Source organism: Hippoglossus stenolepis, chromosome 16, assembly GCF_022539355.2.
Source record: "Hippoglossus stenolepis isolate QCI-W04-F060 chromosome 16, HSTE1.2, whole genome shotgun sequence".
NCBI lineage: Eukaryota > Metazoa > Chordata > Actinopteri > Pleuronectiformes > Pleuronectidae > Hippoglossus > Hippoglossus stenolepis.
In genome coordinates this window covers 17,228,828-17,256,341 of record NC_061498.1, presented here as the reverse complement: position 1 = coordinate 17,256,341, position 27,514 = coordinate 17,228,828, and the positions used below count along the sequence as shown (strand labels likewise).

The following is a 27,514-nucleotide window of genomic DNA, read 5'->3' as shown; positions in this document are numbered from 1 at the left end:
TAATGTTTATCTGAAGATTGACTGTGTGGTCATTTTGTGGTTGTTTTACATTAGTTTGTGGTTTTGTGGTACTGTTATTTATCATTCTTTTAAATCAGAGTACTCAAAATTATACACAGAAACTTCTTGTGCCAGTGGTAGGCTTAAAGTTATTAAAGATATGACAATAAAAAAAACACATTTGTTAAAGAAATGTCAAACAGGATTAGTTTCTGGAGCCTTTTGTCAACATCTTTGTTAATGTAGAATTTTCCTCAATAATAAAATCTGTTGCATGAAGCTGTATCTATCAGTTCGACATTGATGAATATTTATGTGCGAGTTGCCCCTGTTATAATTGGTGACCTTTATGACACTTATTGAAAAATATATTTTGGTTAAGATATTGATTATATCAATTTCTTTCTTGCTAAAATAAACTAATGCTTCAAGGTTCCCAAATGAAGATGCTTTGCTGCCTTCTTATTTTAAACCAGTTGATTAAAAAAAAAACAAGCCATTTGAAGACATGGCTAAGGGAATGAGCATCTTACTGTATTTTTTAAACTGACTGAAAAATAAATAATCCTATTGTAGTAGTTTGGTAGCAGCCCTTGCAGCAGAAATTAGCTTAACCATCTACTGATGAAGTTTTTTCACAACTTTCTACCAACACTTAAAAGAGTAGTTTAAAGGTCTGCCAGTTTTGTGTCAACAAGTTGTTTGTCAAGCTGTCACCAGCCCCAGGTTTATGAGATGTTTTCATGCATCACATTCAACCTGATACCAAGTCAGACTGGTGTCAACAGCTGAGTAGATTCATCCCATCTCTGTATTCAGTCAATTTGCTAACAAAATACAAACACAACATATCTTTTGTTTTTTTATTAAATAACTGCACAACATTGATGTTGACAGTTAATGCAGCAGAGACATTGAACTTTAAGCAGTCTCCTCCTTGGTGACTCGGTCCTTCTTGAGTGGTCCCTGTTGAGAAGAGAAACATGATCAGCTGTGGGTAAACAACAAACAGCTACTGAAGTCTGTGTGCTGGCTCAGAGAAGCCAATGTCTCCAGAGAGTGAACAGGGAGTAAGCACAAAGGAACGCTGCTCCCCTGCCTCAATGGAGATCACTATTGCACTGGAATGGAACCAGAGTTCATACTGAAGATGAACTAGATTACGATCAGTGCGGGGGCACAGAAGCCCAGACAGTTTAGCGGCTGCCATTTTATTAGTTACACAAGTAACATTCCATTGGAGGATGGATTTGAAAAAACAAACAGGTTCTTACCATGAACACCTTCTTCTCCTCCAATGTCTGGAAGCGACCATGACCAAACTTGGAAGTGGTGTCGATAAACTTGAGGTCAATCTTCTCCAAAGCACGACGGCTGGTCTGCACCAGCAGAGACTGCAAACAAGGAAACAATGTTTGTAAATTTTCTAAAATCTCACATTAAAAGATTAACATTACAAATTGCTGTGAATTACTCACCTTGCGCAGAGTCAGCACCCTTTTCTTGGTCCCCACAACACAACCCTTCACCATGACAAAGTCGTTGGTCACATCTCCATAGTAAACAAAACCACCCTTTATAAAAAAAAAAAAGAATTAGTGAGCTACATCTGCATCAATGTAGGATGTGTTAACCATTTACACATTGCTGCAAGAACATCACTTACCAGGGGGTTGATGCTCGTTGGACAGATCGTACTCTGGAGAGGCGTTGTTCTTCACCAGCTTTCCATCCTTGGTGTGGTAGCCCTGGCCAATCTTGTAGATCTTCTTGTTGATCTCTGTACGGTGGTGCATCTACTGATGAAGTTTTTACACAACTTTCTACCAACACTTAAAAGATCAGCATTGCAGTATCTTTACTTAAAGCTACCACAGGTGTTGTAACAAGCCTTAGTGATAACGAAGGCATTTCATGTTGGGATCAATTTAGGATGACTGAGGTGTCACAATCTCCACCAATTTTAACTAAGCAGCTACTCTGCAAATTAATGCAACTAAACCATAAAATATGCAGCTAAAATTAACTTAACTGACAGATACCAAAATCTATCACTCTGTATAAATCTTTTATTTACACATTATATACAAGGTACAGTATATATACACACGACATTTAGAAAATCATGTCTGTAGTTTAAAGGTCTGCCAGTTTTGTGTCACCAAGTTGTTTTGTCAAGCCAGCCCCAGGTTTGAGATGTTTTCATGCATCACATTCAACCTAATAACAAGTCAGACTGGTGTCAACAGCGGAGTAGATTCATCCCATCTCTGTATTCAGTCAACTTGCTAACAAAATACAAACACACGACATATCTTTTGTTTTTTTATTAAATAACTGCACAACATTGATGTTGACAGTTAATGCAGCAGAGACATTGAACTTTAAGCAGTCTCCTCCTTGGTGACTCGGTCCTTCTTGAGTGGTCCCTGTTGAGAAGAGAAACATGATCAGCTGTGGGTAAACAACAAACAGCTACTGAAGTCTGTGTGCTGGCTCAGAGAAGCCAATGTCTCCAGAGAGTGAACAGGGAGTAAGCACAAAGGAACGCTGCTCCCTGCCTCAATGGAGATCACTATTGCACTGGAATGGAACCAGAGTTCATACTGAAGATGAACCAGATTACGATCAGTGCGGGGCACAGAAGCCCAGACAGTTTAGCGGCTGCCATTTTATTAGTTACACAAGTAACATTCCATTGGAGGATGAATTTGAAAAAACAAACCGGTTCTTACCATGAACACCTTCTTCTCCTCCAATGTCTGGAAGCGACCATGACCAAACTTGGAAGTGGTGTCGATAAACTTGAGGTCAATCTTCTCCAAAGCACGACGGCTGGTCTGCACCAGCAGAGACTGCAAACAAGGAAACAATGTTTGTAAATTTTCTAAAATCTCACATTAAAAGATTAACACCACTACAAATTGCTGTGAATTACTCACCTTGCGCAGAGTCAGCACCCTTTTCTTGGTCCCCACAACACAACCCTTCACCATGACATCGTTGGTCACATCTCCGTAGTGAACAAAACCACCCTTAAAAAAAAAAAAAAAAAAGTTAGTGAGCTACATCTGCATCAATGTAGGATGTGTTAACCATTTACACATTGATGCAAGAACATCACTTACCAGGGGGTTGATGCTCTTGTTGGACAGATCGTACTCTGGAGAGGCGTTGTTCTTCACCAGCTTTCCATCCTTGGTGTGGTAGCCCTGGCCAATCTTGTAGATCTTCTTGTTGATCTCTGTACGGTGGTGCATCTACTGATGAAGTTTTTACACAACTTTCTACCAACACTTAAAAGATCAGCATTGCAGTATCTTTACTTAAAGCTACCACAGGTGTTGTAACAAGCCTTAGTGATAACGAAGGCATTTCATGTTGGGATCAATTTAGGATGACTGAGGTGTCACAATCTCCACCAATTTTAACTAAGCAGCTACTCTGCAAATTAATGCAACTAAACCATAAAATATGCAGCTAAAATTAACTTAACTGACAGATACCAAAATCTATCACTCTGTATAAATCTTTTATTTACACATTATATACAAGGTACAGTATATATACACACGACATTTAGAAAATCATGTCTGTAGTTTAAAGGTCTGCCAGTTTTGTGTCACCAAGTTGTTTTGTCAAGCCAGCCCCAGGTTTGAGATGTTTTCATGCATCACATTCAACCTAATAACAAGTCAGACTGGTGTCAACAGCGGAGTAGATTCATCCCATCTCTGTATTCAGTCAACTTGCTAACAAAATACAAACACACGACATATCTTTTGTTTTTTTATTAAATAACTGCACAACATTGATGTTGACAGTTAATGCAGCAGAGACATTGAACTTTAAGCAGTCTCCTCCTTGGTGACTCGGTCCTTCTTGAGTGGTCCCTGTTGAGAAGAGAAACATGATCAGCTGTGGGTAAACAACAAACAGCTACTGAAGTCTGTGTGCTGGCTCAGAGAAGCCAATGTCTCCAGAGAGTGAACAGGGAGTAAGCACAAAGGAACGCTGCTCCCCTGCCTCAATGGAGATCACTATTGCACTGGAATGGAACCAGAGTTCATACTGAAGATGAACCAGATTACGATCAGTGCGGGGCACAGAAGCCCCGACAGTTTAGCGGCTGCCATTTTATTACAGTTACACAAGTAACATTCCATTGGAGGATGATTTTGAAAAAACAAACCAGTTCTTACCATGAACACCTTCTTCTCCTCCAATGTCTGGAAGCGACCATGACCAAACTTGGAAGTGGTGTCGATAAACTTGAGGTCAATCTTCTCCAAAGCACGACGGCTGGTCTGCACCAGCAGAGACTGCAAACAAGGAAACAATGTTTGTACATTTTCTAAAATCTCATATTAAAAGATTAACATTACAAATTGCTGTGAATTACTCACCTTGCGCAGAGTCAGCACCCTTTTCTTGGTCCCCACAACACAACCCTTCACCATGACAAAGTCGTTGGTCACATCTCCGTAGTGAACAAAACCACCCTTTAAAAAAAAAAAAAAAGAACAGTTAGTGAGCTACATCTGCATCAATGTAGGATGTGTTAACCATTTACACATTGCTGCAAGAACATCACTTACCAGGGGGTTGATGCTCTTGTTGGACAGATCGTACTCTGTAGAGGCGTTGTTCTTAACCAGCTTTCCATCCTTGGTGTGGTAGCCCAGGCCAATCTTGTAGATCTTCTTGTTGATCTCTGTACGGTGGTGGTAACCCTTCTGACCAGCACGGGCCACAGAGAAAGCCACACGGGCAGGATGCCAAGCACCAATACAGGCCACCTTACGCAGACCACGATGAGTCTTACGAGGAAGCTTCTTTGTGTGCCAACGGCTGGTGACACCTTTAAGACAAGACACATCAGTTAGTCAATACAAGTTCCTTGTCAGAAGGTAAACGTGAATAGGTTAAGAAATCAAATTTTCAATCTGTTCTTTACCCTTGTATCCGTGACCCTTTGTGATACCAATCACGTCGATCATCTCGTCCTGGGTGAAGACAGTGTTGACGGGCACGGCCTGCTCCAGCTTCTCACGGGCCCAGTCAACTTTATCAGCGATGGTGCCACCGTTGAGCTGCACCTCCATGAGGTGAGACTTCTTCTGTCTGATGGGCAGCAGACGCATCTGCACAGTAAACAAACACAGGTAAGAAGATTGAAATCGGCATCTTCAAAACATGACAGTTGTGTGATAGCCGTGTGGTCTCAGAAGGAAGGCAGCATGGAAAATATCCTCATATGTGTCGGGCGCCATGCCTGACGCAAAATCCGTGGTCTCATCACTGACAAGCAACAACAATCTAAATTAGCTACCAATAGAGAAAGCAAACATTCTAACCTGTGTGTGGGCAATGATGCGGATGACCTGGCAGTACTTCTTCATGGTGGAAAAGTCCTTCTCCAGCTGCTTCTTTCCCTCATCATCCTGCCATTTTTTGCAGTATTTGGTGAAAGCCTTCTTCTTAGACTTGTACCTGAGAGATCACAGCGTGGCAGGAGAGAGGACACATGGGTTGGCACAGGTCCCTCATAACCCCTAAGGGTCAGCGGAAGAACACTGTCCATAGCTGCTCGCCGCTTCCCCCCCGGTGGAGGAGGGTGGGCTAGATCAGCTTGAGGATTTCAGCTCATGGCACAGTTTCTAAGAAGCACTTTCCACTGGCCAGAGGAGCCCGGAGCTCATCAGGGACCGAGGCACCTGAGCGGAGCTGCCACAGGGGCCACCGTAGTGTTAGACTCGCTCAGTGAAAACAGGTCATTTTAATTTCCACTGGGCAACTAACATCTGCTTCAAAAAAATTAGAAAACCAACATGTAAGCTCACCAGTTCTTGTAGAACCGACGCTTGCACTCATCGCTGACGTGCTCTGCGAAGATGGTCTTGAAGGAACGCAGGCCGCGGGGAGTGTTGACGTAGCCAACGACTCCAACCACGATCATGGGAGGAGTCTCCAGAATGGTCACAGCCTCCACCACTTCCTTCTTGTTCACCTCTGCAATGCAAATATACATTTAGTTTGCATTCCAAGATCTTTGCACATCCATCAACTGCACCCACTGACTCTTCATGGTATTGACTGCGCTCAGTGCTCGACATTCATCAAGGGTTGAACCCATTATGTCCGCCCGTCGAGTGAATCATCATAGGCAGAACAACCATTTCCTGACAAACTGACCCATTCAAGCAGGGTTTACATTAAAAAGTAATAAAAGTCTGATAAAGCAAACTGCTGCAAAAGGTCTATAAGCACCCTCGTGCCACACAAATCCACAAGGTTAATATAGGGCTTGGTTACAATTATGATACGAGTACAAAAGTTAAATGTCATGATCTTTACAATACATGTGCATGCGGTATAGGGTGTGTAAAATATATGTATCATTCTCTGCTCAGAGTTGAACACAACCTTCACTTAGGAATAAACTCTTTAAGGAGAAAAAATGCTCATTTAAATACTTAATGACATCAATCGTGAAGTTAGTTTTAATCTTAATATAAAATTGGGCCCATACCGCCCAGTTCAGGGTTTTATAATAGGTGCGGTCCCACTCACTTGATCCTGGCCTGTCGACCTCGCGGACGATGTGGGTCATGCCGGCCTTGTAGCCCAGGAAGGCGGTCAGGTGCACGGGCTTGCTGGCGTCATCCTTGGGGAAGCTCTTGGCCTTACCGCGGTGGCGGCGACTCCTCTTGCGGGGCAGGAAGCCCAGAGACCCGTGGCGTGGAGCCGAAAACTTTCGGTGGGACTGTGGAGGGAAGACACAGTCAGACGATCCATGATGGTGAAATGCGAGAGACTTTATTTAAACTTTAAATGAATGATAGTGTCAACTACAGCTAATGACAGCCTAGCATTTACCACGATGTTAGCATGGTTAGCTTATCTGAATCAGCACTGTCACCGAGCTCAATATAAAATACTAACTCCATGACATGTTCGATCGTAGTGTTTATTCAGTTTAAATAAATGCAAAGGAGTTAAAACGAGTCAGTTAAAAAAAGCTCTTAGAAGAGGCGAACGTGAAGCAGCCATTTTGGCCGGCGTTGCTTTCAACGCATTCAAACTTCCACTTGAGATTTTAAAAGATTTAAGAAATAATGAGAATAGGAAAATAAAGAGCGAACATCTAAACTGTGCAGATGAGTGAGATGAATTACAAACAGCGGATGGTTGAGATAACCACAGATTCTGTCTGAGCGCACAGAGAAGAGCCGACTCACCATGTTGTCACCGGTCCGATTTCAAAGAGGACTGAGAATGGGCCGACCACCAATTTATAGCCCCGCAAATATCGCGAGACTGTCCTCAGCCGCAAGTATCGCGATACTACCCTCAGAGAGATCCCGCCCCCACAGTTCACCCTATAGGTGCATTACACTCAGCAGCCGCTAGATGCCGCAGTTTGAGTTTATACATAGACTGTAGATTTTATAATATATAACATTATAATTAATCTGAAGTTAAATGATTAAACAAAGTACTGTATGTGTTTTGAATACATTTCTGACTAGTGGAAACAACATGAACTTTATTTTGTCTTCGGTTTTACTCCATTTAAGCTACAGTCCTCCGCTCCCTTCACTGGTTACCAGTGGCTGCCCGTATCCGTTTCAAAACATTAGTACTTGCGTACCGTGCTGCTAACGGATCGGGTCCAAACGGTGGAACGAGCTCCCCAATGACATCAGGACAGCAGAAGGTCTACACATCTTCCACCGCAGACTAAAGACACATCTCTTCCGACTATACCTTGAATAAAAGTTTAAACTAACAATTTAGTAGCACTTAAATGGCACTTACTTATAGCACTTTGTAGTTTGGCTTTCTTGAAGAAATAGTACTTTCTTGATTCTTGTTGTTCTGGGTTTGTACCCTCATGGTTGAACGCACTTATTGTAAGTCACTTTGGATAAAAGCGTCAGCTAAATGAAATGTAATGTAATGTAATGTACAACTTTATTATCCAGTGAAACTTAATATTTAATTCACATAAGGAAATTTACCTCTTTGGTTGTTGTTTATTTTCATATCCTATATTAATCTCATCCTCTTAAATATAAACTAATAAAAAAAGCCCTTCAAAAATAAATCACAGTAGAAGGTGAACAAGCTGTATCAACATTTATTACAATTTTAGTCATGACAATAACAAAAAAAACTAAAGCTAAACAATTACACCTTTTAGGTTAAGGCAGCAATATTTTGTTTTATGTCCAGTGTTCTAACATGTTTTAGATAAGTATTTCATTGTGTTGATAGGTATTCATTTACCTGAATATCAACAGGTGGAAGTTTGAATTTCTTTTGTTTTAGTTTTTTTAAATCATTATCTAAAAAGAAAAGTATGTATGTCTTTTGGGAGGTTGGCTGCAGTTCCTTTAACGTGTGTGTTGTATAGTCATTATGTTATTTAATAGCATAATATTCATAACCCATGCACCAATGAAAACATATCACCAGACCCCCACCAAGCCTCCTCGTGCATCTCCAGGTATGAGAACAGAGAAGAGGGGCACATTCAACAGACATGGAAATCCAACCTGAAGTTAATGATCATTGATTCGTATCACAGCTCTTGTGCACTTTACAGTGCTGTAAATGGTTACATTTACCCAGCACACAAAACTGATTTGTCACTCATCTACTCAGCAGATGGTCATAAATGTCCTGTTTCATTGCTACAGGAATGCAGGTTAATGCAGTGATGCAGGAAGAGAGTGGGTTGCCATTTTATTATCCAGCTTCTGTACTTAATGCAGTTGTACACACCATGCAGTTTCTCAGGAGATGCAGAATACAGGTATGAGAAAATTTTCCTCGCACTCATGCTACAGTGCTGATGCAGTTGAAGTCTTTAAGAGGGTTTGGATTTTCCCACGCAGCAATAAACCTTACACAACTCATCGAGGACGACGGCGATGCCACTGCTCACTCACCAAGCCTCTTAATCATTGTTTGAAAATGTACACCAACGTTTGATTTGTGTCACACACAGAAAAACAAAAAACGAACATTCTCTTTTCAAAGATGCCTGTAAAAGGTTTACTCAAATCGTCCACACATATAAAGTCAACTCTGAGTGTCCCTCCTGGTCCCGGCTTGTAGAATATCAGATTTGCAGGTAGAGACACCTCCGAAGTCCAAACCCACCCTTTCCTCCCTTCGTCTACGGAGGTTTTGTCCCCTGTGTCCTCATGATAATGTCTGCATGTGCTTCTGCCGCTGAGAAACACCCAGCTCTGCACAGACAACCTTCAGGATGCCAGGCGCTCCTGATCAAGGTTCATCTCGTGGAAGAAGGTCTTTCCAAACTCATAGGTGCTTATCATGATCGCACAGGCTGGGGCCACTTTGATCACCCTGGGCATGAAACCTGGGGAAAATTCAAATGTTTTCACTTCTGGGCAGAGCTTAAGGTTGCATTTCTACTTCACATAACAAGACAGCATTAAGTGTTTACCTGCAAAAAGCCCCCTGTAGCCCACCTCAACCCATATTTTCTTCATCATGTGCCACGTGGACGAAGTTTTCGTCAAGGGACCTAGAAGAATTGGGAATTAGATATTGTTTAAAAAACTCGGCATTGCATATAAATTAGATAAATCTCAAACCAGAAGTCAGCATGCATGAGCACACACCTCCTAGAGTATCCATCTCTCCCAGTTGGATCTGTCTGCGAGTCTTCACCACGTCAAAAGGCAGTGTGAGGATCCCAGCGATCTAAACACCATGACAGAAACAAGTGGGTCACGTCCAGGACAGAGAATGCAATTAAAGATCATAGACTGTAAATAAAGATGGACGACGCATCTAAACCTCTTCCCAAGAAACAGGACTACTTCAAAAAACGACCTAATATGACAGAAACCATTTATGAGAAAAATTTGTTGAACATGTACTTTGACTCTTGGTCCATCTCCCATCTCCTAACGTAGAGGAGACAGGGCTTATGTGTTATACTGTAGCCAGCCACCAGGGGATGATCAAGACGCTTTGGCTTCACTTTTGCGGACTTTAAATACAGTCTATGGTCCCGGACAGTAGACAGACTAGTTACATGTCATCAGAATAACTTTTCATTTGAGTTGCTCAAATGTTGCTCAAGGAAAACCAGGCTCTGTGAGAGTGGGTCAAACACTGGCCTGAATCTCTCAGCGTCTCCGTCAAGGTACTTGTTGTCTGACTGTGCTATCAGATGTTTGTTGTAGTAAAGTGAGTCTGATGGATTATACGAGTACAGTCGACTGTCGTCAGCCGTTCAGAGAGAACATCAAGCTACATTTTACTTTACTCGTTCTCGCTTTAAGTTCAAGCAGAAGATGCATTTGATTACCACCAGTTTTCATTTGAAATAATCAGGACAGCATCAACAGGTAAGTGCTGCAGCAGAGTGTTCATGTACTCACAGCTCCAGAGACAGCTCCTGCAGTAAAGCTGATGGGGAAGTTGGCCTGAGACCTTCCAGACTGTTCACATAACTGGACCTTCAACAGTTCATAGTTAAACCAATACAAGCCTGCAAGGACACAAAAACAGGCATGGTGTGTTTGCTTATTATATCACAGTCATTTTAACACTTCTAAAGTCTCCAGTTCTGTGACTTTCTCTTGTGCTCTTCCCGCAGAGTCTGCCATTTTTACCGCTGCAAAGGAGTTTGTTTTTTATTGCTGTTCGTCTTTTAGCAAAAGTATACGAGATAAGGTGTTTTTCTAAGGTTTTGTGAATTTCTAAAGAAATAACACAGAGATCTTGATGAAAAAAATCAGAACTATGTAGTGTACTAATGTTTATGAAAAGGTCAAAATGTGGCGAGATTCAGATAATGATCTGAATTTTGTTCTTTATTCAGTTACTGTACATACAACAAAAAGAGCAGGAGCCTGCAACGTCCACCAGTGTGTAGTTAAGATTATGAATGTTGAAAATGTCTTTCTGCATGGTTCATATATCTGATCTCAATACATGTATATGCAATATGATGATAAAGTGGCCGATCATCGGTATGCGCTCTCCGAGTGCCTGCTAAAGGGGATTTGCTGTGGAAATTTTCCTTAAACAAAGAGAGTTTTCTGAATAATGACCGGATGGATGAACGAATGCAGGAAGGCAGTGCAGAAAGTATAAAGAGTGTAACAGATGTCTTCTTTCCTAACCTACAAGTTTAGAAGAAAAAATTATAAAATATCTGGAAGAAGACAACATTTTATTGCAAAAATGTTTAATTATTACCTCTGCCAAAGATGATCTGTTTTAGCCCTTGACTGTTGGTGTGTTTGTTTTTTTAACTGGATTACACAAAAACTAAAAAAAAATCTATGGTAGGATCGGACATGGGACCTGAAAAAAACCTTTTAAAACATTGTGTGCATTTATCTGTGTTCTGAAGAAGGGATGATCGCATGGAGCAGCAGAGGACTGAAACATGCTGCAGGAGTCAAGATAAACCCACAGATGAGATTTTACAGTCGTATTTCAACTCAATGCCACGTTAAGATTCCCACAGATGATTACTGTCTATTGGACTGTGTGTTGTGTTGTGGTGCTGCTCTCACCTGAGAAAGGGACATCTCTTAGAATGGTGGGTCCCCAGCCCCTCCACAGAGACAGCAGGCCGTCCTGGGCCACAGCAGAGCGGATACACGCTCGCAGCTCGCTGTAGGGCTGCCGACGGGACTGCATCTTAGTCCTGATCAGCTCCAGAGGACTGATGACCGTCACAGCCCCCACTACGACCGACACACACACACAAACAAACAAACGTTGCAAGTCAAGACAATGCAAGCATCTTGAAAAGCATCCAAATCAGTTTCCTATAAAAGAAAATAGACTGAGTAATAGCCTCAAATTTAATCAATGCAGTTCTTGAATATTTTTCATTTTCTTTATATGAAACTCCATGAATTCTGCCTGAACACTGCGAACACATTACAGTTTCCCCGTCTGTGTTTGTCTGTGGTTTCATGCGCTTACATCTGGCCAGACCACCAGCAACGAGAGGAACATGGCTGCCCTGAAAACCCAGACCGAATGTCAGGAAGTGTCGCAGCTGGTCGTAGCAGGTGAAGTAGATGACAGTGGCAGGTACCGCCATAACACTACAAACACACCCACAACAAAACAAGCATTTAATATCCAGTAATAACAAGGAAAATTATCTTTAATCATCTACCAGAGTCCAAAAATCAGGTCAGTGTTGGGGTCACCAAATAATTTAGTGAGTATTTGAATTTCTTGATGACAGACTACAAGCTTACAGTGTTGGTGGTAGTCCACTCCACAAAGACCTGAGTCCTTCATGTCGACTGATTTTCACAAAAGCATCCTGTGGCACAAACAAACACAATGAAATGTCAGTTTATTTTGAGGAGGACAAATCAAAAAAGTGAAGCAGCCACATTACCAGTACTCACTAAAGTTCCGCTGAAATGTGTCGGTGCTTTGTACCAGCTGCTGCAGCTGGTTCTATTCTGACAAACGTAGATGTGATCCATCAGTCCATTACAATACAGGAAACATTTCCCTGGGAGGCAGAACAATCAGCAGTCAGCACATTCACATTACCAGCAAAGTACATGACTGGGGCCTTAGCAGAATTTAGAGCCAAGCAAGAGAATCTAAAAACAAAGCCATTAATGAAAGAAGCATCTCGCAACATTAGTCTGAGCTGATTCCGTTTGCATGTTTTATAAATTGATGTAAAACATCCTGTACAGAGGAGAGAACAGGTGATTGAAAATAATACATCAGAAGGCAATGACGGCAGAGCCACTGATACAAACACAGTCTATTGACAAAACTTTCAAACAAACTCTTAAAAAGTATAATTTCAGTATTTTGTAGAAAAAGGTAGATGCTGCTGCAAAGAGCAGCTGAGAAGAGTCACCTGTGAAGGAGGGAAGAATGACGAGTATCATCCACACAAAGGAGGATCAAAAATAAAGGTTGTACTGACTATTCTTGCATTTGGTTCTTTTTATTATGGTTTGATTGGTCAAACATTTGTTTTTCAACTTGGCTTCATTCTTCTAAAGCATCAGCATAAAACAAATGAAAATATATTAATTGAAAAGGATGTGTAATTATTTTACATTTTAGTGAGGAGTGCACCCAGTTTTGTTGGATACTGTGTCTATTTTCAGTGTAGTTGGAGCTACTAAGCTGTAGATTCTGATAACCACACTTCACACTTTCATTCACGTGGATGTATGTGTTTGTTAGTCGCACGTGGTCATGAACACAGAGCTGTGCTGAAGCACTGTGTGATTTAAAGTTGTGGCGTGCTGGGACGGCAGGTCAGATACTCACACTTGGAAGGGCGGATGACGCCGCCCCACGGAGCAGACTCACAGGCTAAAGCTGTGAACGAAAACACAGAGGAGGACAGAGCATAATAAACCAGAAGGCGAAGACGAGTGTAGGGATGTTAGAAAAGCATTGAGATGTCAACAAGCAGCTGTTAAAGGCAAAGTCAGGGTTTTAAGCTAAAGTGTGATCGCGTCATACCTTGGCGGAACGGTGCCTGCTGAGCCTGCAGCCGGATCTTCACAACGTCCAGCGGCGTGACTGCAAACAAACAAATCGATTCATGTCATTTCTATGACACAAGACTCTTGACAAAAAAGCAAGTGTGTGAAATGAGAAGTAGATATTAGATTGGTCAAAAATTGACTAAGCTACTTGGATAAACCCTTGATAATAAATTCATTCAACTGGAATTACCCCACTACGGCTGTATGCCCCCACAAACCAGTGCAGTTTCCATGTACATATTTCTAGATACTTTTTATTCCAGATTGATATCAGGTCACTGTGACCTTTGTCGACTGAAACGTGAATCACTTTATCTTTGAGTCCAAGTGACAACGGAGCAAAAGTTGAAGAAATTTCCTCAAGCAATCTTGAGATATCACATTTACGAGGCCAAAAACATGTTTTTTGAGGACAGCGTGATCTTAATCTTTAACCACCGAAATCCAATCAGTGAGTCCAAGTGAATTGTACCAGATACAGGTATCTAACCCTTTGAGGGTCGCTGGTGGAGCTGGAGCCAATTTTCATTAAATCACTGACGCATGCACAAAGGCATTGTAACGATATGATGAGGATTTCTATAGGTTTGAAACTTGCTGGAAACATTTAAGATAATGGAATAACACAAATCAACAAAAACATAAAACTTTAGGGTTAGCTTATTTTTTTGGACATTTGAATGCGGAAAATTTACTAATCTTTGGGGTTCAGTCTGTTAGTCAGGTATATTTGAAGATGTCTGCTTGGACTCAAACACTACGATATTTTATAGAGTATACAAATTGATTTATTGAGAAATAATAAAATAACCATCAGTTAGTCTGAATGGAAAGATCTCCGCTGTGAACAAAAATGTTTACAGACTTATTTTCTACATGACTCACCAAATAAAGATGTGAGGAGGGCTCCAGTGCCAGAGGCCACCATCTGCTGCAATGGAGAGATCGCAGCCTCTGGGCCACTGACGGCCCGGTCCCCCATCCTGCCCACCTGTCAGACCAAGAGAACCACCACAGCACGTCAGCCTGGAAAAACAGAGTCCTGTAACTGACCTGTAACTCTGTCAAACACTGAAACATCAGACCTGCTCACGGCAGCTGCGACTAGCAATCAATTCCACACTTCTCACAGGAGATCGTACCTGCTCCATTTTCCAAGTCGGTGAATGATCAAACTCATTTTGAAGCTGCTATATTATGGTGAAAGTTACATAGTGTATGTTAATTGATCATTTTCAGGCAAAACGACAAAATTGTGTCCTCTCCAGTGTGAGCACCTTCCGTTGCTCTTATTGTATATTTTTATTATGGCAAAAATGTAGTCTCATAATTATCTAACTAGCCAGGCTAAGAATTTCCATCTTCTATGGACTTACCCTGTGGAATGAAAATGTAAATTTAATGGATTCCTCTGTGTCATAAAAGAGACTTAGAAATGTTCTACTATTAAAACGTTTGATTTGGAATAATAATGAGCTCACTTAGAATCCGTAATTAATACTGTAAATATAACCTTTATTCTTCCCTCTGATTTTGTTTTCAACTATAATGTTTTACTAATCTATTTCTCTTTTACACTCATATATAAACAGTATCAGTGACTTTGTAGGTTTTGTATTTGTTCTTTTTAATATCTTATAGGTAAGGTTTTCATATTAATAATATATATAAATTACTGGTTTCTACCACACCCTAAACATACTTTTAGATTTTGTTTGTAAATTTTGTATTGTTGTGTTGAAATTGAAAAATAATAACATTTTATACTGAAATATCTATTGGGCTTTAGACTGTTGGCTGGACAAAACAATAAATTAAAAAATGTCCCCATGAGGTGAGGATACTGCTAAGGGCATTTTAAGGGCTTTTTACAGATAATGATTAATTAATAACAATCTCTCATATAAACATTTAATGAAAAATAATCGTTAAGATGCAACTGTAAAAGGCAGAGCAGATGTTTCTATATTATGATGGGGTCAAAGAAACATTAGGATAGCTTATCTATGAGGCGCATTTCTCCAATCTCACCAGACAGCCAGTGAGAGTTTCGCCTCACGGCCCACTCCTAAAGTGAGAGAGTGGGTAGTAGCAGGCAAAGAAAGGTAAAACAAGATATTTCACTTAAAAAGTGGGTTTCAAGAATTTGCTACATACAAAGCTACATAATCAATAGAAGCCAACTTTTCTGTTTTCCAACAGTTTTCCAATAGTCACCGTTCATCCCCTGAGTTGTCCTATTTCTGGACTTAATTACACTTTAGTGTGACAGCTACAGCCACTTGCCCCTCAGGGTTTGTCTGCACCATTAGCTGTTTTGCCAAACAAGTTTCCTCTGAACTAACGACAGGAAAGCCCAAAACAAACGTGGAGGCAAATGTGTGTATTTAAATAGCAGTAGTATGCAGTCAAAAAGCACACGGTGGGTAGGGTGTGTTCAAAAGTACTTCATGGATGAATGGAATGTACATCCACAGAATGTAGTAAAATAGCAGTTACGATGGCAGCAGTTGTAGTATGATGGCAGCAAATTACTACAAGTGACTGGTGCATGTTTGCATCCAGCAGTATTTAAATATAATTCCTATTAATATAACTAAAAAAAAGCACAATAATGGTTGAATCCGTTAATAAAATGGATATCAATTTAAAATTATCAAAAGGAGTATCCATGATGTTCCCAGCTAGTTTTAAACAAGAATCATTTCAGAAGTTAAGTCACTGCCAATAACAAACTGCAATAAATATTATATTAAAGAAGTGAATACATTTAAATGTAAGAATTTTCAATATCTTCTCATGTCTTCTCATAGGGTTGTGTTTGTATAGGCTTTTCAACTCAATAACGCAGATATTCCATCACAAGGGCACTGAGTTGTAGTTACATGATGGATTCTTTATGAAACCATTAGCTGGCTAACATCTCTGCATAGACTAAATACATATTATTCTAACCAAGGTCGAGCAGAGGTGAAGATGTTGGATTAAGTTCAATGATCACACGCACTTAGTTGCAATACTAGTGTGTGAACCGGTTATGTCCCTGTCACCCTCTGACTGAGCTTTAGCTTCGTGGCTAGCTTAGCTTCATCTTAGCATTTCGTGTTAGAGAGACAACAGCAAGCTAGCTCACGTTTCTCACCTTTACTCTAGCTGCCTGTGTCGCAGGAAACAGACGTCTTCGTCCATGGCAGCTGTGTGTAGCATGACGATGCTACACCGAGGAGCTAACTCCTCCGTGAGGGACAGATGAAGAGATAAACCCAGCTTGTTTTTGTGGGGGTTGAGCGCATGTCCGGGCTGTCTGCGCCAGACGAGATGCGCGCGCACGGCACAGATCTACACAACAGCACGTTCTGCGATGGTCCTGCGTGAGTGAGGCCGAGCGGTGTTTTGTAGATCAGCGGTGAAACAGGTCCGCGCCCTGAGGCTGCTTTTACCGTTAAGGGAGAAGTTAAGGGATCATTTAGAAGATTGTAACGTAAACACCGTCTGGACCTGGTCTGACGTGGGAGAAGCAGTAAAATGTACGTCTCTGTGGAATTTTCACAAACAGACTAATGGTTCCACACGTTTCAAAATTTGTGTTCAAAGTTCAATTGATCCTTGTTGACCCGTTGACCAAGTCCAGCGGGTTGGGGTTTGATCTGGGGTTAAACAGCACTAACAATAATAACAATAATGAAAATTAGATCAAATAAAAATGACACAGCAAATAAAAAAGTGTTAAGTTTCACCATAACTTCGAAACGGAATCTAACTTCATCGTCATGCACCGCAGCTGTTGTATGAAAACATGTTTGTCTGAGGAGCTGTGCGAGTGAAGGGGGAAATGGGAAGCACCTACTTTGTATCTTTTTTGTGGGCGTGTTCAGGGCAGTGCATGTCTGTCACCTGTCTTACTGTGTGGTGAGACCTTTTTTAATTCAGTCTGTGGGTGAGACACTCGTGAGACACCTGACTGCTCACGGCAGCTCCTCAGTCCTTTACAAAGGTAAGAGCAGAAAAACACTTCTTCTTTTGTCCCTGACAACCTGTCTTTATTTGTAATGAGGTCATGTGAGCGAACTGTAAAGACGTTTGACAGCGTTTCATATACATAGTTTAACAACTAATTCACGTTTTTAGTGGCTAAATGAAAAGTTTTTAATATTATTTCGCTATAAATTATATTCATGTAAAAATGTAAAAATGTCCACAGTTTATTCTGAAAGTGAAAACGAGTTGTGTTTGACTTGCCTATCATTGCAACATTAATAATCAGGAACCAAACTCTGTTGGTGTGTCAGTGTTAGAGTTCTGCAATGACGCATGTAGTTGATTCTAGGTTAATTCCTAAATAGCTGTATTTTTAATCACAGGTTCATGGAAAAGCTATTAAGGCCATGCACAATTTTCTTTCCACGATAATACTCTCTGTGACAATACAAATGTGTAATTTCTGATGTTGAGTGGAGAGGGGGATTCCCATGTTCACTCTCCCTGCTTGTGTTGTGCGTTTCTCCCTGTGCGTGCAGATGCAGAGGTGGGTTGTGTTCTGCTGGGCTCTCCTCGCCCTGGTTGCTGCTGAAGAGTGTCCAGATGGAGGGAGATGTGCAGAAGGTCAAACCTGCTGCAACGACCCGACAAATGGGTACGAATGCTGCCCATTGGAGCAGGTAGACAAGCTTTAATACTTCTACCAATACAATACATATACACAGCTATTCATCTTTTGCAGTAATGTGACTCATTCAAATTCAGTAATTCTTCATAGCAAGCTGCAACTGAAATAATGTGCAATAAAGTTCCCTTTATATTGTCATTAAACCCCCACCCACAATAATCTCACAGAGTAGCTGTGAAGCTAATAGACGCACACTGTATGAAAACATCATAGTATACTCTGCATCTGCTTTTTCCAGGACCAAGAGCAAGAGCTAGTCTTATATTGTGTGAAATATTTACATTAACATTTATTCAATTACCAAAAATATTCCATAGTAAAGATGTCATGTTTTATTCAGTGTACCCTTAGATTAACACATATTGATATATATTTGGCTTTTCTGACGTATGACAAACATGCAATTGTAATAAGTAATTGTAAGTGTATTTATCATGATTTAATTAACTTCTTTATTTTAAGTGGATTTTTAGGTGCTGACACTACCTTACAAAGATAAAATTCAGTTAAATTAAAGTTGAATATTATTTTATATTCAGTTAAGAACAGCGGTCTGACTTATTGGTCTTTATCTTGCATACAAAGTAGTTTTAAAGCCACAAGAATGTATGATTTCAAAGAAAATAGCTAGTTAAATGTGTTACAGCAGGAACAGCAACAAATAGTCAGCTAGCTGAACAGAAACTAACCAAGTTACAGCTAGCAGGTCTTAGCCACTGCTAGCCCTGAGCTAAATTGACTTATATCCCCCTATTGTCTGTATTGCAAATATTTATTGTCTGTTATGTCAGTTTGGGTGAACTGATGTTTGTTATCCCATATAAATAATACTAATAACTTTATTTATAAAGCACTTATCTAAACAAGGTTACAAAGTGCTTCACAAAATACATGGTAACATTTAAAAAAAACAACAACACTGAGGCTAAAGATAAATCTGACTGGCTACTGGCTTGTATGGCAAAACTAGGCAGGAGCGGGAAAATAGCCCAAATATCCCTGCTAAAAGTTAGCACAGCACTAGCTAACTGCCATTTCGGCTTTGAATATAAGTGACATTTACGATTTGGTGTGATTAAGCTGTCTAAGAGTCATGTATTTGAATGTATTCATGTGTACATTTATTAATAAGAGACATAAAATTAAGGAATGACGTCTTGTCCATCTGCTGAGTTAAACCATTTAAACTTTAAAGCCTTTTATACCTCAAAATTAACATCTCAGTGAGATAAACCCCAAGTCATAGTAGCTTCAGTTTAACACATTGTTCCTTTGTCTATCACATAGTAAAATGTACATACTGTATGAGATAACCACTTTAAAGTACTCTTACTCTAACAAGAATGTACAAAGGCTGTACAGTAGGACTATTCATCCTCAGTGGTTTTTTTATTACTTTTAAAGGCAGATAAAAGCTCAGGCCTCTTTTAGTCTGTGTGATAGCGGTTTTAAAACTCTGGTAGTCAAAGTGTTTCTACTACTGGTGTCCCCATAGGCTGAGTGCTGTGGGGATCACACACATTGCTGTCCTGCAGGCACAATCTGCAATTCAGCCGAATCCAGCTGTGTGAACACCACAATGTCCATCCCCTGGGTGGAAAGAGCTTCCGCTGATCCACCTAGACTCTCCAAAGTAAGAATAATCGACATCTGCCGCTTCCCTAATGAACACTGCTGTAATAAAAAGTCACATGAGCAGTAAGATTTTCTTTCTTCCCCACTCTGTCCCTGCAGTCCTTTAGGATGATCAAGACGTACATGAGGGAGGAAGATGACAACATCTGTCCCGATCAATCACGATGCCCTTCCGAGTTTTCCTGCCTGAAGGCCTTGACGAGGTTTGGCTGCTGTCCCCTAGCTCAGGTATGCAGACATTGTCCAACACAAAACAAGCACCTGTAGCAATTTTTAATTATTTATATGTCATCATTTAATATTACTGAGGTATAATGGGCAAAAAGCAGTAATAACCACACATATGTGGGGATAAATGTTTCTTTAGAGATTTCTTTCAAAAAAATTTCCACAAGGTCCGTCACCAGAAATGAAACGTTTATTTAAAAGAACAGATATAAAAACTAAAATTGGAGACCAAGACCATGAAACCAAGCACATGATGGAGCCCACTGTTAAACCCCTCATACATTTATCACTCAAAGAGTAAAAGTGATAACAGGAGTCCAAAATTCAGTTTCAATTGTAGTTGTTTAGTGAACTGTTTTTGATTTTCTGACCTCTAACAGGGAGTCCCCTGCTCTGATGGAAAACACTGCTGTCCAGAGAGCCACCAGTGCAGTGGAGACAGTAGTTCCTGCATCGGAAAAGGTGAGACTCTTTTAATTAATATTAATAATTCAGTTCAGCTCCTCACTGGTGTAAATGTGATCCCTCTTTGCAGGATGCCTACTTCATGTTAATTAGTATTTACACATCTGAGCATGGAAAAATAATGTGGAGCACCCCAGGGCTCCATTCTCGGACCTCTTCTGTTTCAGCATCTGCATGATCTGAAAAAGAAAACATTGCTTGTTGTGTTGTTGCAGATCTTGTGACTATTGTTTTGTGCAACGATGGAGTGTCAGAGTGTCCAGATCAAACCACCTGCTGTGAAGGCCCAGAAGGCACATGGGGATGCTGCCCAATGCCAAAGGTACAAAGTGACATCTTTAAAATGCTAATGTTCCTCCATAGCATACGTGAGCTTAAGAATGAGTAAAAAGTCAAATGATGGATTTGCATGTCGAGGCCTTGACGTCTTGTTATCATGACTTTATGGTTTCTTATCCCGTGTGGTTCTAAGGTGATACTCAATGTTTGTCTCTGTGGTCTCAACAGGCCGTTTGCTGTGAGGACAAGGTGCACTGCTGCCCTGAAGCGTGCACATGTGATATCCAAAACTCCAAATGTATTTCCTCATCCACCAAAAAAGAGATGGCAATGTGGGCCAAACTCCCAGCCAGGATCAGAGCAGAGTGGGAGAACAAGAAAGGTTCATTTTTAATGACAAAAGCTTACTTCCTCATTCTAATTTTTCATTGTCTAAATCTCTGTGCATGTGTGTGTTCATGCAGCCTTAACTGTGCATGTTTCCACTTTCAGAGGCCGAAGAAGTGACTGCCGGAGAAGCTAATGATGGTGCAGCAGAAAAATCCCCCAAGGTCACCACAGCAATTACAGTTCCCCCTTCAGAGGAGGAAGCATCTGTGTCATCTGTCACCAAAGGGGTTGGAGGTGAGGTTTTTTCATCATGCACCAAAGGATCCAGCACAGTTACCACACCTATAAGAAGAGTTTCACAGAAACTTTAACATACATAATGACACCAGATCCTTATGTTGATTATACCACTAAGCCATTAAGGTACAAATTCACCAACAGACTTTTCACATGTGATATTTGGTTTGGATAATATTATTAATGGTTGCATTCTGTTAAATGTGTTGGTGAGTGCGTGACTTATTGACACAGCTGAAGGTTGATGTCAGAAGTTACAGCATTTCCTGCTGTGACAAAAAACAATTGTGAAAGGGGAAGCTGTTCTCCTGCATTCACTGTGTATGTAAGTAGTATCGTAGCATTACCAAGGACTGTTCAGCATGAGTGTTGGTCTCAGTACTGTGTAATATTTTGGTGAACTAATGCAAAAGTTATTTTTTGGATTTAGAAAAGCATCAGTATGACTGAATGTGTTACAAAGCTGTTCAGCATGAGTTTTAACATTTTTTCCCGCCAAAACACATTTGGACATCATGCTAGAACAGTATTTTTCCTAAATTTATCCTAGATATGTGGTGAGTTCATACAACCACGACATGTCAGATTCAACAAAAGTGCGTAAATGACATGATAAATGCCACATCTGTGTATTTGATCTACCAGTGAATTATCATCATCTGTTAAATACTGACAACTTCACACCACTGAGAGAAGTTTTTTGTTGTTTAATTGCTTTTTCTTGGATCTCCGACGAAAAGGAGACAGAATTTTTTTTTATCCGAATGATTATTGCCATTTTTCCAGGTAACGACGTCCAGTGCAATGATACAGTAGCCTGTTTGGACGGGTCAACATGCTGTCGAGACAAAGACCATGAGTGGGCTTGCTGTCCTCTACCAGAGGTACAGCTAAAGTGCTTTTTTCGAAGTATAACACTTGTGATGTGCAAGATGTCAGTGGTGCATTGATGCTTCCCCTTCTTTCCTTTTCAATCGTATCATTCCCAGGCTGTTTGCTGTGAAGATTTCATACACTGCTGCCCAAAAGGTCAAAAGTGTAATCTAACCACCCAGACCTGCAGTGACAACACATGCTCGATACCCCTGGTCAAGAAGATGCCGGCGTTCCCCAGACAGCGTGCACCAGTGGGGGATGTTATATGTGACTCCACCACCAGTTGTCCAGGTGGCAACACATGTTGTAAAAACAATTCGGGCGGCTGGGCTTGCTGTCCTCTGCCAGAGGTATAATTCTGTCATTTTTGCATTTGTTTAATAGTTAAGTTTACGAAAGCAGTTCAGAAAGTAAATGTATGAAACTTAATTGTGAAAGGTGTTATCAGTGCATTGAGGACTTTCCTTGCCCTTGATCCAGGCTGTTTGCTGTCAAGATCTTGAACACTGCTGCCCAAAAGGTAAGCAGTGCAACCTGGCGGCCCAGTCCTGCGACGATGTCACACGCTCCGTGCCGTGGCTCGAGAAGGTTGCTGCCCTCCCCAGGCAGGACGCACAGGTGGGGGATGTTGCATGCAACACCACCGCTGCTTGTCAAGACGGCGAAACATGTTGTAAAACCAAAGATGGTGGCTGGTCGTGCTGTCCTCTACCTCAGGTAAGCACACAGAGCGACATGAACACTGATTACACGTCATTTAGCGGATGCTTTTATCCAAAGTTACTTCCAATAAGTGCATTCAACATCTATGAGGGGCTATTCGGGGTTCAGCATCTTCCCTAGGACACTCCAGGATGGGCTGGGAATCAAGCCGCCAGCCTTCTGGTTGGAGGACAACCACTCTGCCCCTTAGCCGTAGCTGTCCCCACTGATGATTTAAAACCACTTTTTAATCCCCATTTAACTAAATGTATGGTCCCTCTCTGTATTCATCTGTTAGAAATGGAAAACATATTTCTTTCTGAGGATTTTCTCCTTGACAGGTCTTCCAATGTGTAGAAGAACAAAATGTTATATAGCACATGCAAACTTTTATGTTGAAATGTTGCTTAATGTAGGAATGTATTAATAATAAGTCTCAAGAAAGGCAAATTAGTGTCTCTCACAAAACATCAAACTATCAAGTTAAAGTTGTTTTTTCTAATTCACCTCTTTGTTATATACAAGATTACGAGAGATCCAGGAGGACGCTGAAAGTCCAGGGCTAAACGTTGCATTGTTGTCATTTTGGTACAAAAGGCGGTCTGCTGTGACGACCACGTGCACTGTTGTCCCAATGGCTCCACCTGTGACCTTGCCACCCTCACCTGTGACAGCACCGCCGGCTCGACGCCCATGAATCAGAAGATGCCTGCATTTGCGACCCCTGCTCCCACTACAGCAGCCACTACAGCATCAAGTCAGGTACCAAGCTCAACGCAAACAGAGGCGGAAGAACCTGAGGAGGAACCTGAGGAGGTACCTGAGGAGGAACCTGAGGAGGTACCTGAGGAGGACGAGATCCCGACAGCACAAGAGGAGGAGGATGAAGACGTGAAGAGCAGAATTAAGTGTGATGACCAAATCAGCTGCCCTCCGCACACGACCTGCTGCCTCATAGGCGAGTCGCATCAGTGGGGCTGCTGCCCACTGCCAGAGGTCAGCCTTGCATTTTCATGACATCATATATTTTTGCATGGTTTATTATTTAGTCTTTGAAATGTGACGTCATTAAGGACAAAGAGATGAGGGTGTCATCATGCAGACGCGTATTTGGTCTAAACAAAGAATCCAATGTGACTTATTTCATAATGACACGTGATAGAGAAGAGCTGAAGACGTCACAACTGTTTGGCTGAATGTTCTTTAGATTCACTTCCCTTTAAGGAGGTAATGTTTTCATCTGTGTTTGTTTGTCTGTTTGTTCGCAGGATTAAACAAAAAATATGGACAGATTACCACAAAACTTGTAATTGGTGTAATTGTGGTATGGGTCAGGAAAGAATTTATTTCATGTGGTGCAGATCTGGATCAGTGGGCGGATCCAGGATTTATTTTTCCATTGTCTTCAACATTGTTGGATTGGGCTTTTTTCACTGATTTCTCAGAGAATAATTCATGGATCTTCATGGTCTCTGAAAAAACCCCGCAATGGAAACCAAAAAGACAGATGATAAAATAAATAAAACTGAGGAACCAATAATGTTCATGGATTCGTTGTACCATCTCATATCGCTGAGCATTTGAAATTTTGCGTAGTTCTGAATGGGAAACTAATATTTTTCACGTGTCCAAGTCTGGGATCTATGAAGTTTTATATCAGCTACACTGGCTCTGGTATTTTGACTCAAATCTAAAACATAGCATGGAGCACAGCCATGCATTATCTGTGTCTGTGTAGTAGTGGCCATAGAATGAAGCTGTGGTATCAAGGTCCAATAGATCGACTGTGTTCTTATTAAGCGTATTATCCAAAGCTAACTGTAAACTTAGAAAAGTCACAGTTTGGCCTGAAGAATCATTTTGAAACTCTCGTGCTTCTCGCATTTGAGTTTATTCTTTCACAGCAGATTAAAGAGGAAGTTGAAAACGGGATCAGAGACGTGAAAGTAGCACTTCTCCCTCTCTCACTTCCCTCCAGGCGGTGTGCTGCATTGGTGGGGAACACTGTTGCCCGGCCGACTACAAGTGTGATGAGAGTGGGACACACTGCGTCAAAGGAGAGCTGGTGATCCCATCGTACACCAAGCTCGCAGCCACCACCACCAGCAGCGTCCAGGCTGATTCTAGCTCTGTGCAGTGCGACGCTCTGAATCTGTGCCCTGAACGCACCACCTGCTGTCAGCTCGTCACGGGCGAGTGGGGCTGCTGCCCACTGCAAAATGTGAGCACTCTGTGTGTGTGTGTGTGTGTGTGTGTGTGTGTAGTTTTATTGTCATATGTAAGTTAACACATGGTACAATGAAAAGTGTTTGACAACAGGTCAGCTCAGCAGTAGGAGCAATGGTATAAAAAAAAGAGAAAAAGATTTAAAATAAATGGAAACAAAAATAAAAGATAAAGTACAATATAGCTCCATATAAGACAATCAAATCAGAACAAATAAGAAAAGCAGAAAACCGAGTACAATACTGTATACAAAGTGACAAGTGTAGACTATATATATATATATATATATATATATATATATATATATATATATATATAGTTATTGCACATATTCAGAGATGAGGAAATAAACCCTGAAGAGGAATGTTGGACATGAATTAAATTAAAAAGCCTAATGACCTGGTGGTAAAAAATTGATGGGAGATTATTGGAAGAAGAGCAGCTTCTTTGACATGAAAATATAACATCTCTATCAGTAGACTGTCATACTTTTCTTATGTAAAATAAGGGAGGTAACTTCCACCCATCCTCTGTGTGCAGGCTGTGTGCTGCCCAGATAAGGAGCACTGCTGCCCACAGGGCTACAGCTGCAACACGGGCTCCACGTCCTGTCACAAGCTCATCATGCTGCAGCTGGAGACCGTCCCGCTGACGCCGGTCTACCTGCCTGAGCGTCGACCCCGGCCCAGTCCTGTAAAGCAGACAGACGTGCACTGTGATGATCAGACCAGATGCATGGAAGGAATGACCTGCTGCAGGATGTCCACCACGACATGGGGCTGCTGTCAATTTCCTAATGTATGATTAACAGTAAAAAGTTACTGGTTCACCATCAAACAGAGCTAATACCGCCTCAGACGCCATTGAGGAAATGATTTGTCCTTTTTGAAGCAGAAGTTGCAAATGTTTGATGGTTCCAGCTTCTTCAATGTGCTTTTGTTGATCTTGTGTTGTATCACATTCAATATAATAGATCCCTTTCACCGAAATCTCACACACTTGTCCTTTAATATTAAGGTACTTACTCACAAATATTGTAATATTGGTGTTGTCAGTATTACCCAGATGTAATGTGTATTGGTCGTAGTAGCAGGACAGTGAGAAAGAAGAAAATGGATGTGAAGCGTTAGAAGCACAAATACTGTGCTTAACTACAACTCTGAGGTACTTGCACTTTAGTTTTTAACAAAACAGAAATTATTGAGCCGATTTGCTTGAAACTTAAAAGGATGTGACATGGGATAAGAGCTCATTAAATGTTTAAAATTGTTTTTTAATTTAACGTCGAGAGAGCGCTTCGTTTTTTCCCCAGGAAATAATTCATGGATCTAGATCAGTTAAATCAGGCACATTTAGGAGACTGTACAGCTTGATTGAATGCAAGGGGACTGTTGGTGTTGGTTTATTTGCGGTTATTTGTTGACTACGCAAAAATGACTAAACCAATTTTTAATACAACAACCTGAAGCAGCCATACTTTTGACCCATGTAAAAGTCTTTAAATTTTATTAACTAAAGTGTCATTGTTTCTTCCACGCTTAGCTGACAGTATCTTTCTCCCCATCCTCCCCACAGGCGGTGTGCTGCAGCGACATGACCCACTGCTGTCCCAGCAGCTGCACGTGCAATGAAGCCGGCGTCTGCAACCATAACACCAGGCTTAACTGGCACAACTGGCACAGCTGGCACATGTTCCTGTCCAACAAGAAGAGAGCCCTGATTGTGTGAAACGTCATGTACAGGGAGCACTAAATGAAGATAATGGGAAGGGTTATTTGAGTGATATTACAAATTGTTTTCTTAGAGAGTGGTGAATAGAACTCAAGAGTTTGATGTTTCTATCTACAAGTGTCTGTTGCAGGTCTGACTTTGTTGACAAGTCATTAAAAACAGTAAAAAGAAAAAACTGAAACTTTTCTCTAACTGAATATTCTTTCAATAGTCACTGATTAGGCATAATTATGTGGCACCTTGTACAAATAAAAGCTTCTTTGAGATTCCACCTTGTGAAGGAAGTTTAGTCTGTTTCAGTCCAACATGTTTACACATGAGATGATTTATGAGTTTTCAGATAATTTCGTGTCATCTGTAATGACAAATTGAACATAAGCTCCGATTTCCCTCAGTTGCTTCTCTTCCACTGAAGTTATATGATCAAGTCAGACGCAAACGACTGCCACAGTTCACCTTCTATAAACAAGGTCAAGTCTCCAGCAGTTCATTGCTCAATGAGTAGCACAGAGATGGTGTTATTCTAAGC

General features: G+C 41.0%; 4 protein-coding genes, 4 non-coding genes and 1 pseudogene across 10 annotated transcripts; 1 reads left to right on the top strand and 8 right to left on the bottom strand.

Annotated features, from left to right (window-relative positions):
* Positions 1-849: 849 nt before the first annotated feature.
* LOC124854969 lies at positions 850-1,811 on the bottom strand (annotated as a pseudogene).
* Positions 1,045-1,175, bottom strand: LOC118124131. Its single transcript, XR_004698692.1, has one exon. It is a non-coding gene; the product is annotated as a small nucleolar RNA SNORA54 (small nucleolar RNA).
* Positions 1,812-2,312: 501 nt separating the features above from the next.
* Positions 2,313-3,275, bottom strand: LOC118123493 (60S ribosomal protein L3-like). Its single transcript, XM_047343903.1, has 4 exons — positions 3,129-3,275; positions 2,943-3,035; positions 2,736-2,855; positions 2,313-2,429 (listed from the first exon to the last, which is right to left on the bottom strand). The coding sequence occupies exons 1-4, from the start codon at positions 3,258-3,260 to the stop codon at positions 2,385-2,387; spliced, it is 390 nt and encodes a 129-aa protein (XP_047199859.1). The 5' UTR covers positions 3,261-3,275; the 3' UTR covers positions 2,313-2,384.
* Positions 2,508-2,637, bottom strand: LOC118124129. The gene has a single exon (XR_004698690.2). It is a non-coding gene; the product is annotated as a small nucleolar RNA SNORA54 (small nucleolar RNA).
* Positions 3,276-3,776: 501 nt separating the features above from the next.
* rpl3 (ribosomal protein L3) lies at positions 3,777-7,306 on the bottom strand. Its single transcript, XM_035180910.1, has 9 exons — positions 7,242-7,306; positions 6,574-6,766; positions 5,844-6,012; positions 5,358-5,493; positions 4,958-5,144; positions 4,599-4,861; positions 4,407-4,502; positions 4,203-4,322; positions 3,777-3,893 (listed from the first exon to the last, which is right to left on the bottom strand). The coding sequence occupies exons 1-9, from the start codon at positions 7,242-7,244 to the stop codon at positions 3,849-3,851; spliced, it is 1,212 nt and encodes a 403-aa protein (XP_035036801.1). The 5' UTR covers positions 7,245-7,306; the 3' UTR covers positions 3,777-3,848.
* On the bottom strand, positions 3,972-4,102 carry LOC118124130. The gene has a single exon (XR_004698691.2). It is a non-coding gene; the product is annotated as a small nucleolar RNA SNORA54 (small nucleolar RNA).
* LOC118124138 lies at positions 5,218-5,310 on the bottom strand. Its single transcript, XR_004698699.1, has one exon. It is a non-coding gene; the product is annotated as a small nucleolar RNA U83B (small nucleolar RNA).
* An 819-nt stretch (positions 7,307-8,125) lies between the features above and the next one.
* slc25a39 (solute carrier family 25 member 39) lies at positions 8,126-17,309 on the bottom strand. Of its 3 annotated transcripts, XM_035180125.2 has the most exons (13): positions 17,288-17,309; positions 16,693-16,980; positions 14,436-14,576; positions 13,525-13,584; positions 13,327-13,377; positions 12,432-12,541; positions 12,276-12,343; positions 11,992-12,116; positions 11,574-11,747; positions 10,428-10,537; positions 9,660-9,741; positions 9,482-9,562; positions 8,126-9,394 (listed from the first exon to the last, which is right to left on the bottom strand). In XM_035180125.2, exons 3-13 carry the CDS (start codon positions 14,530-14,532, stop codon positions 9,276-9,278), a joined length of 1,077 nt encoding a protein of 358 aa, XP_035036016.1. In that variant the 5' UTR covers positions 14,533-14,576; positions 16,693-16,980; positions 17,288-17,309; the 3' UTR covers positions 8,126-9,275. The 3 variants fall into 3 exon arrangements, with proteins under 3 accessions (XP_035036016.1, XP_035036017.1, XP_035036018.1); XM_035180126.2 differs by lacking the exon at positions 17,288-17,309 and having other exon boundaries at positions 14,436-14,541; positions 16,693-16,865; XM_035180127.2 differs by lacking the exons at positions 13,327-13,377; positions 17,288-17,309 and having other exon boundaries at positions 16,693-16,870.
* A 35-nt stretch (positions 17,310-17,344) lies between these two features.
* Positions 17,345-27,256, top strand: grna (granulin a). The gene is made up of 15 exons (XM_035180124.2): positions 17,345-17,544; positions 18,068-18,208; positions 19,712-19,849; positions 19,951-20,079; positions 20,460-20,541; positions 20,760-20,866; positions 21,052-21,205; positions 21,316-21,447; positions 22,237-22,334; positions 22,440-22,676; positions 22,807-23,043; positions 23,626-24,024; positions 25,007-25,249; positions 25,795-26,052; positions 26,830-27,256. The coding sequence occupies exons 2-15, from the start codon at positions 18,068-18,070 to the stop codon at positions 26,980-26,982; spliced, it is 2,508 nt and encodes an 835-aa protein (XP_035036015.2). The 5' UTR covers positions 17,345-17,544; the 3' UTR covers positions 26,983-27,256.
* The last annotated feature ends 258 nt before the right edge of the window (positions 27,257-27,514 follow it).

What these genes read in the sequence shown, in the direction of transcription:
- LOC118123493 (XM_047343903.1), bottom strand. Translation starts at nt 3,260, where the DNA reads ATGCACCACCGTACAGAGATCAACAAGAAGATCTACAAGATTGGCCAG. An exon ending in ACAAGAGCATCAACCCCCTG is followed by an intron (nt 3,036 to 3,128) that starts GTAAGTGATGTT and finishes TTTTTTTTTAAG; the next exon opens with GGTGGTTTTGTTCACTACGG. An exon ending in GGGTGCTGACTCTGCGCAAG is followed by an intron (nt 2,856 to 2,942) that starts GTGAGTAATTCA and finishes CCTTGTTTGCAG; the next exon opens with TCTCTGCTGGTGCAGACCAG.
- rpl3 (XM_035180910.1), bottom strand. An exon ending in CGTCGGTTCTACAAGAACTG is followed by an intron (nt 5,494 to 5,843) that starts GTGAGCTTACAT and finishes GTGATCTCTCAG; the next exon opens with GTACAAGTCTAAGAAGAAGG. An exon ending in AAAGGGTCACGGATACAAGG is followed by an intron (nt 4,862 to 4,957) that starts GTAAAGAACAGA and finishes CTTGTCTTAAAG; the next exon opens with GTGTCACCAGCCGTTGGCAC.
- slc25a39 (XM_035180125.2), bottom strand. Translation starts at nt 14,532, where the DNA reads ATGGGGGACCGGGCCGTCAGTGGCCCAGAGGCTGCGATCTCTCCATTG. An exon ending in AAGAGATGTCCCTTTCTCAG is followed by an intron (nt 10,538 to 11,573) that starts GTGAGAGCAGCA and finishes GTGTCCTTGCAG; the next exon opens with GCTTGTATTGGTTTAACTAT. An exon ending in CTACAGGGGGCTTTTTGCAG is followed by an intron (nt 9,395 to 9,481) that starts GTAAACACTTAA and finishes AATTTTCCCCAG; the next exon opens with GTTTCATGCCCAGGGTGATC.
- grna (XM_035180124.2), top strand. Translation starts at nt 18,068, where the DNA reads ATGCAGAGGTGGGTTGTGTTCTGCTGGGCTCTCCTCGCCCTGGTTGCT. An exon ending in AATGCTGCCCATTGGAGCAG is followed by an intron (nt 18,209 to 19,711) that starts GTAGACAAGCTT and finishes GTGTCCCCATAG; the next exon opens with GCTGAGTGCTGTGGGGATCA. An exon ending in AGAGTGGGAGAACAAGAAAG is followed by an intron (nt 21,206 to 21,315) that starts GTTCATTTTTAA and finishes TTCCACTTTCAG; the next exon opens with AGGCCGAAGAAGTGACTGCC.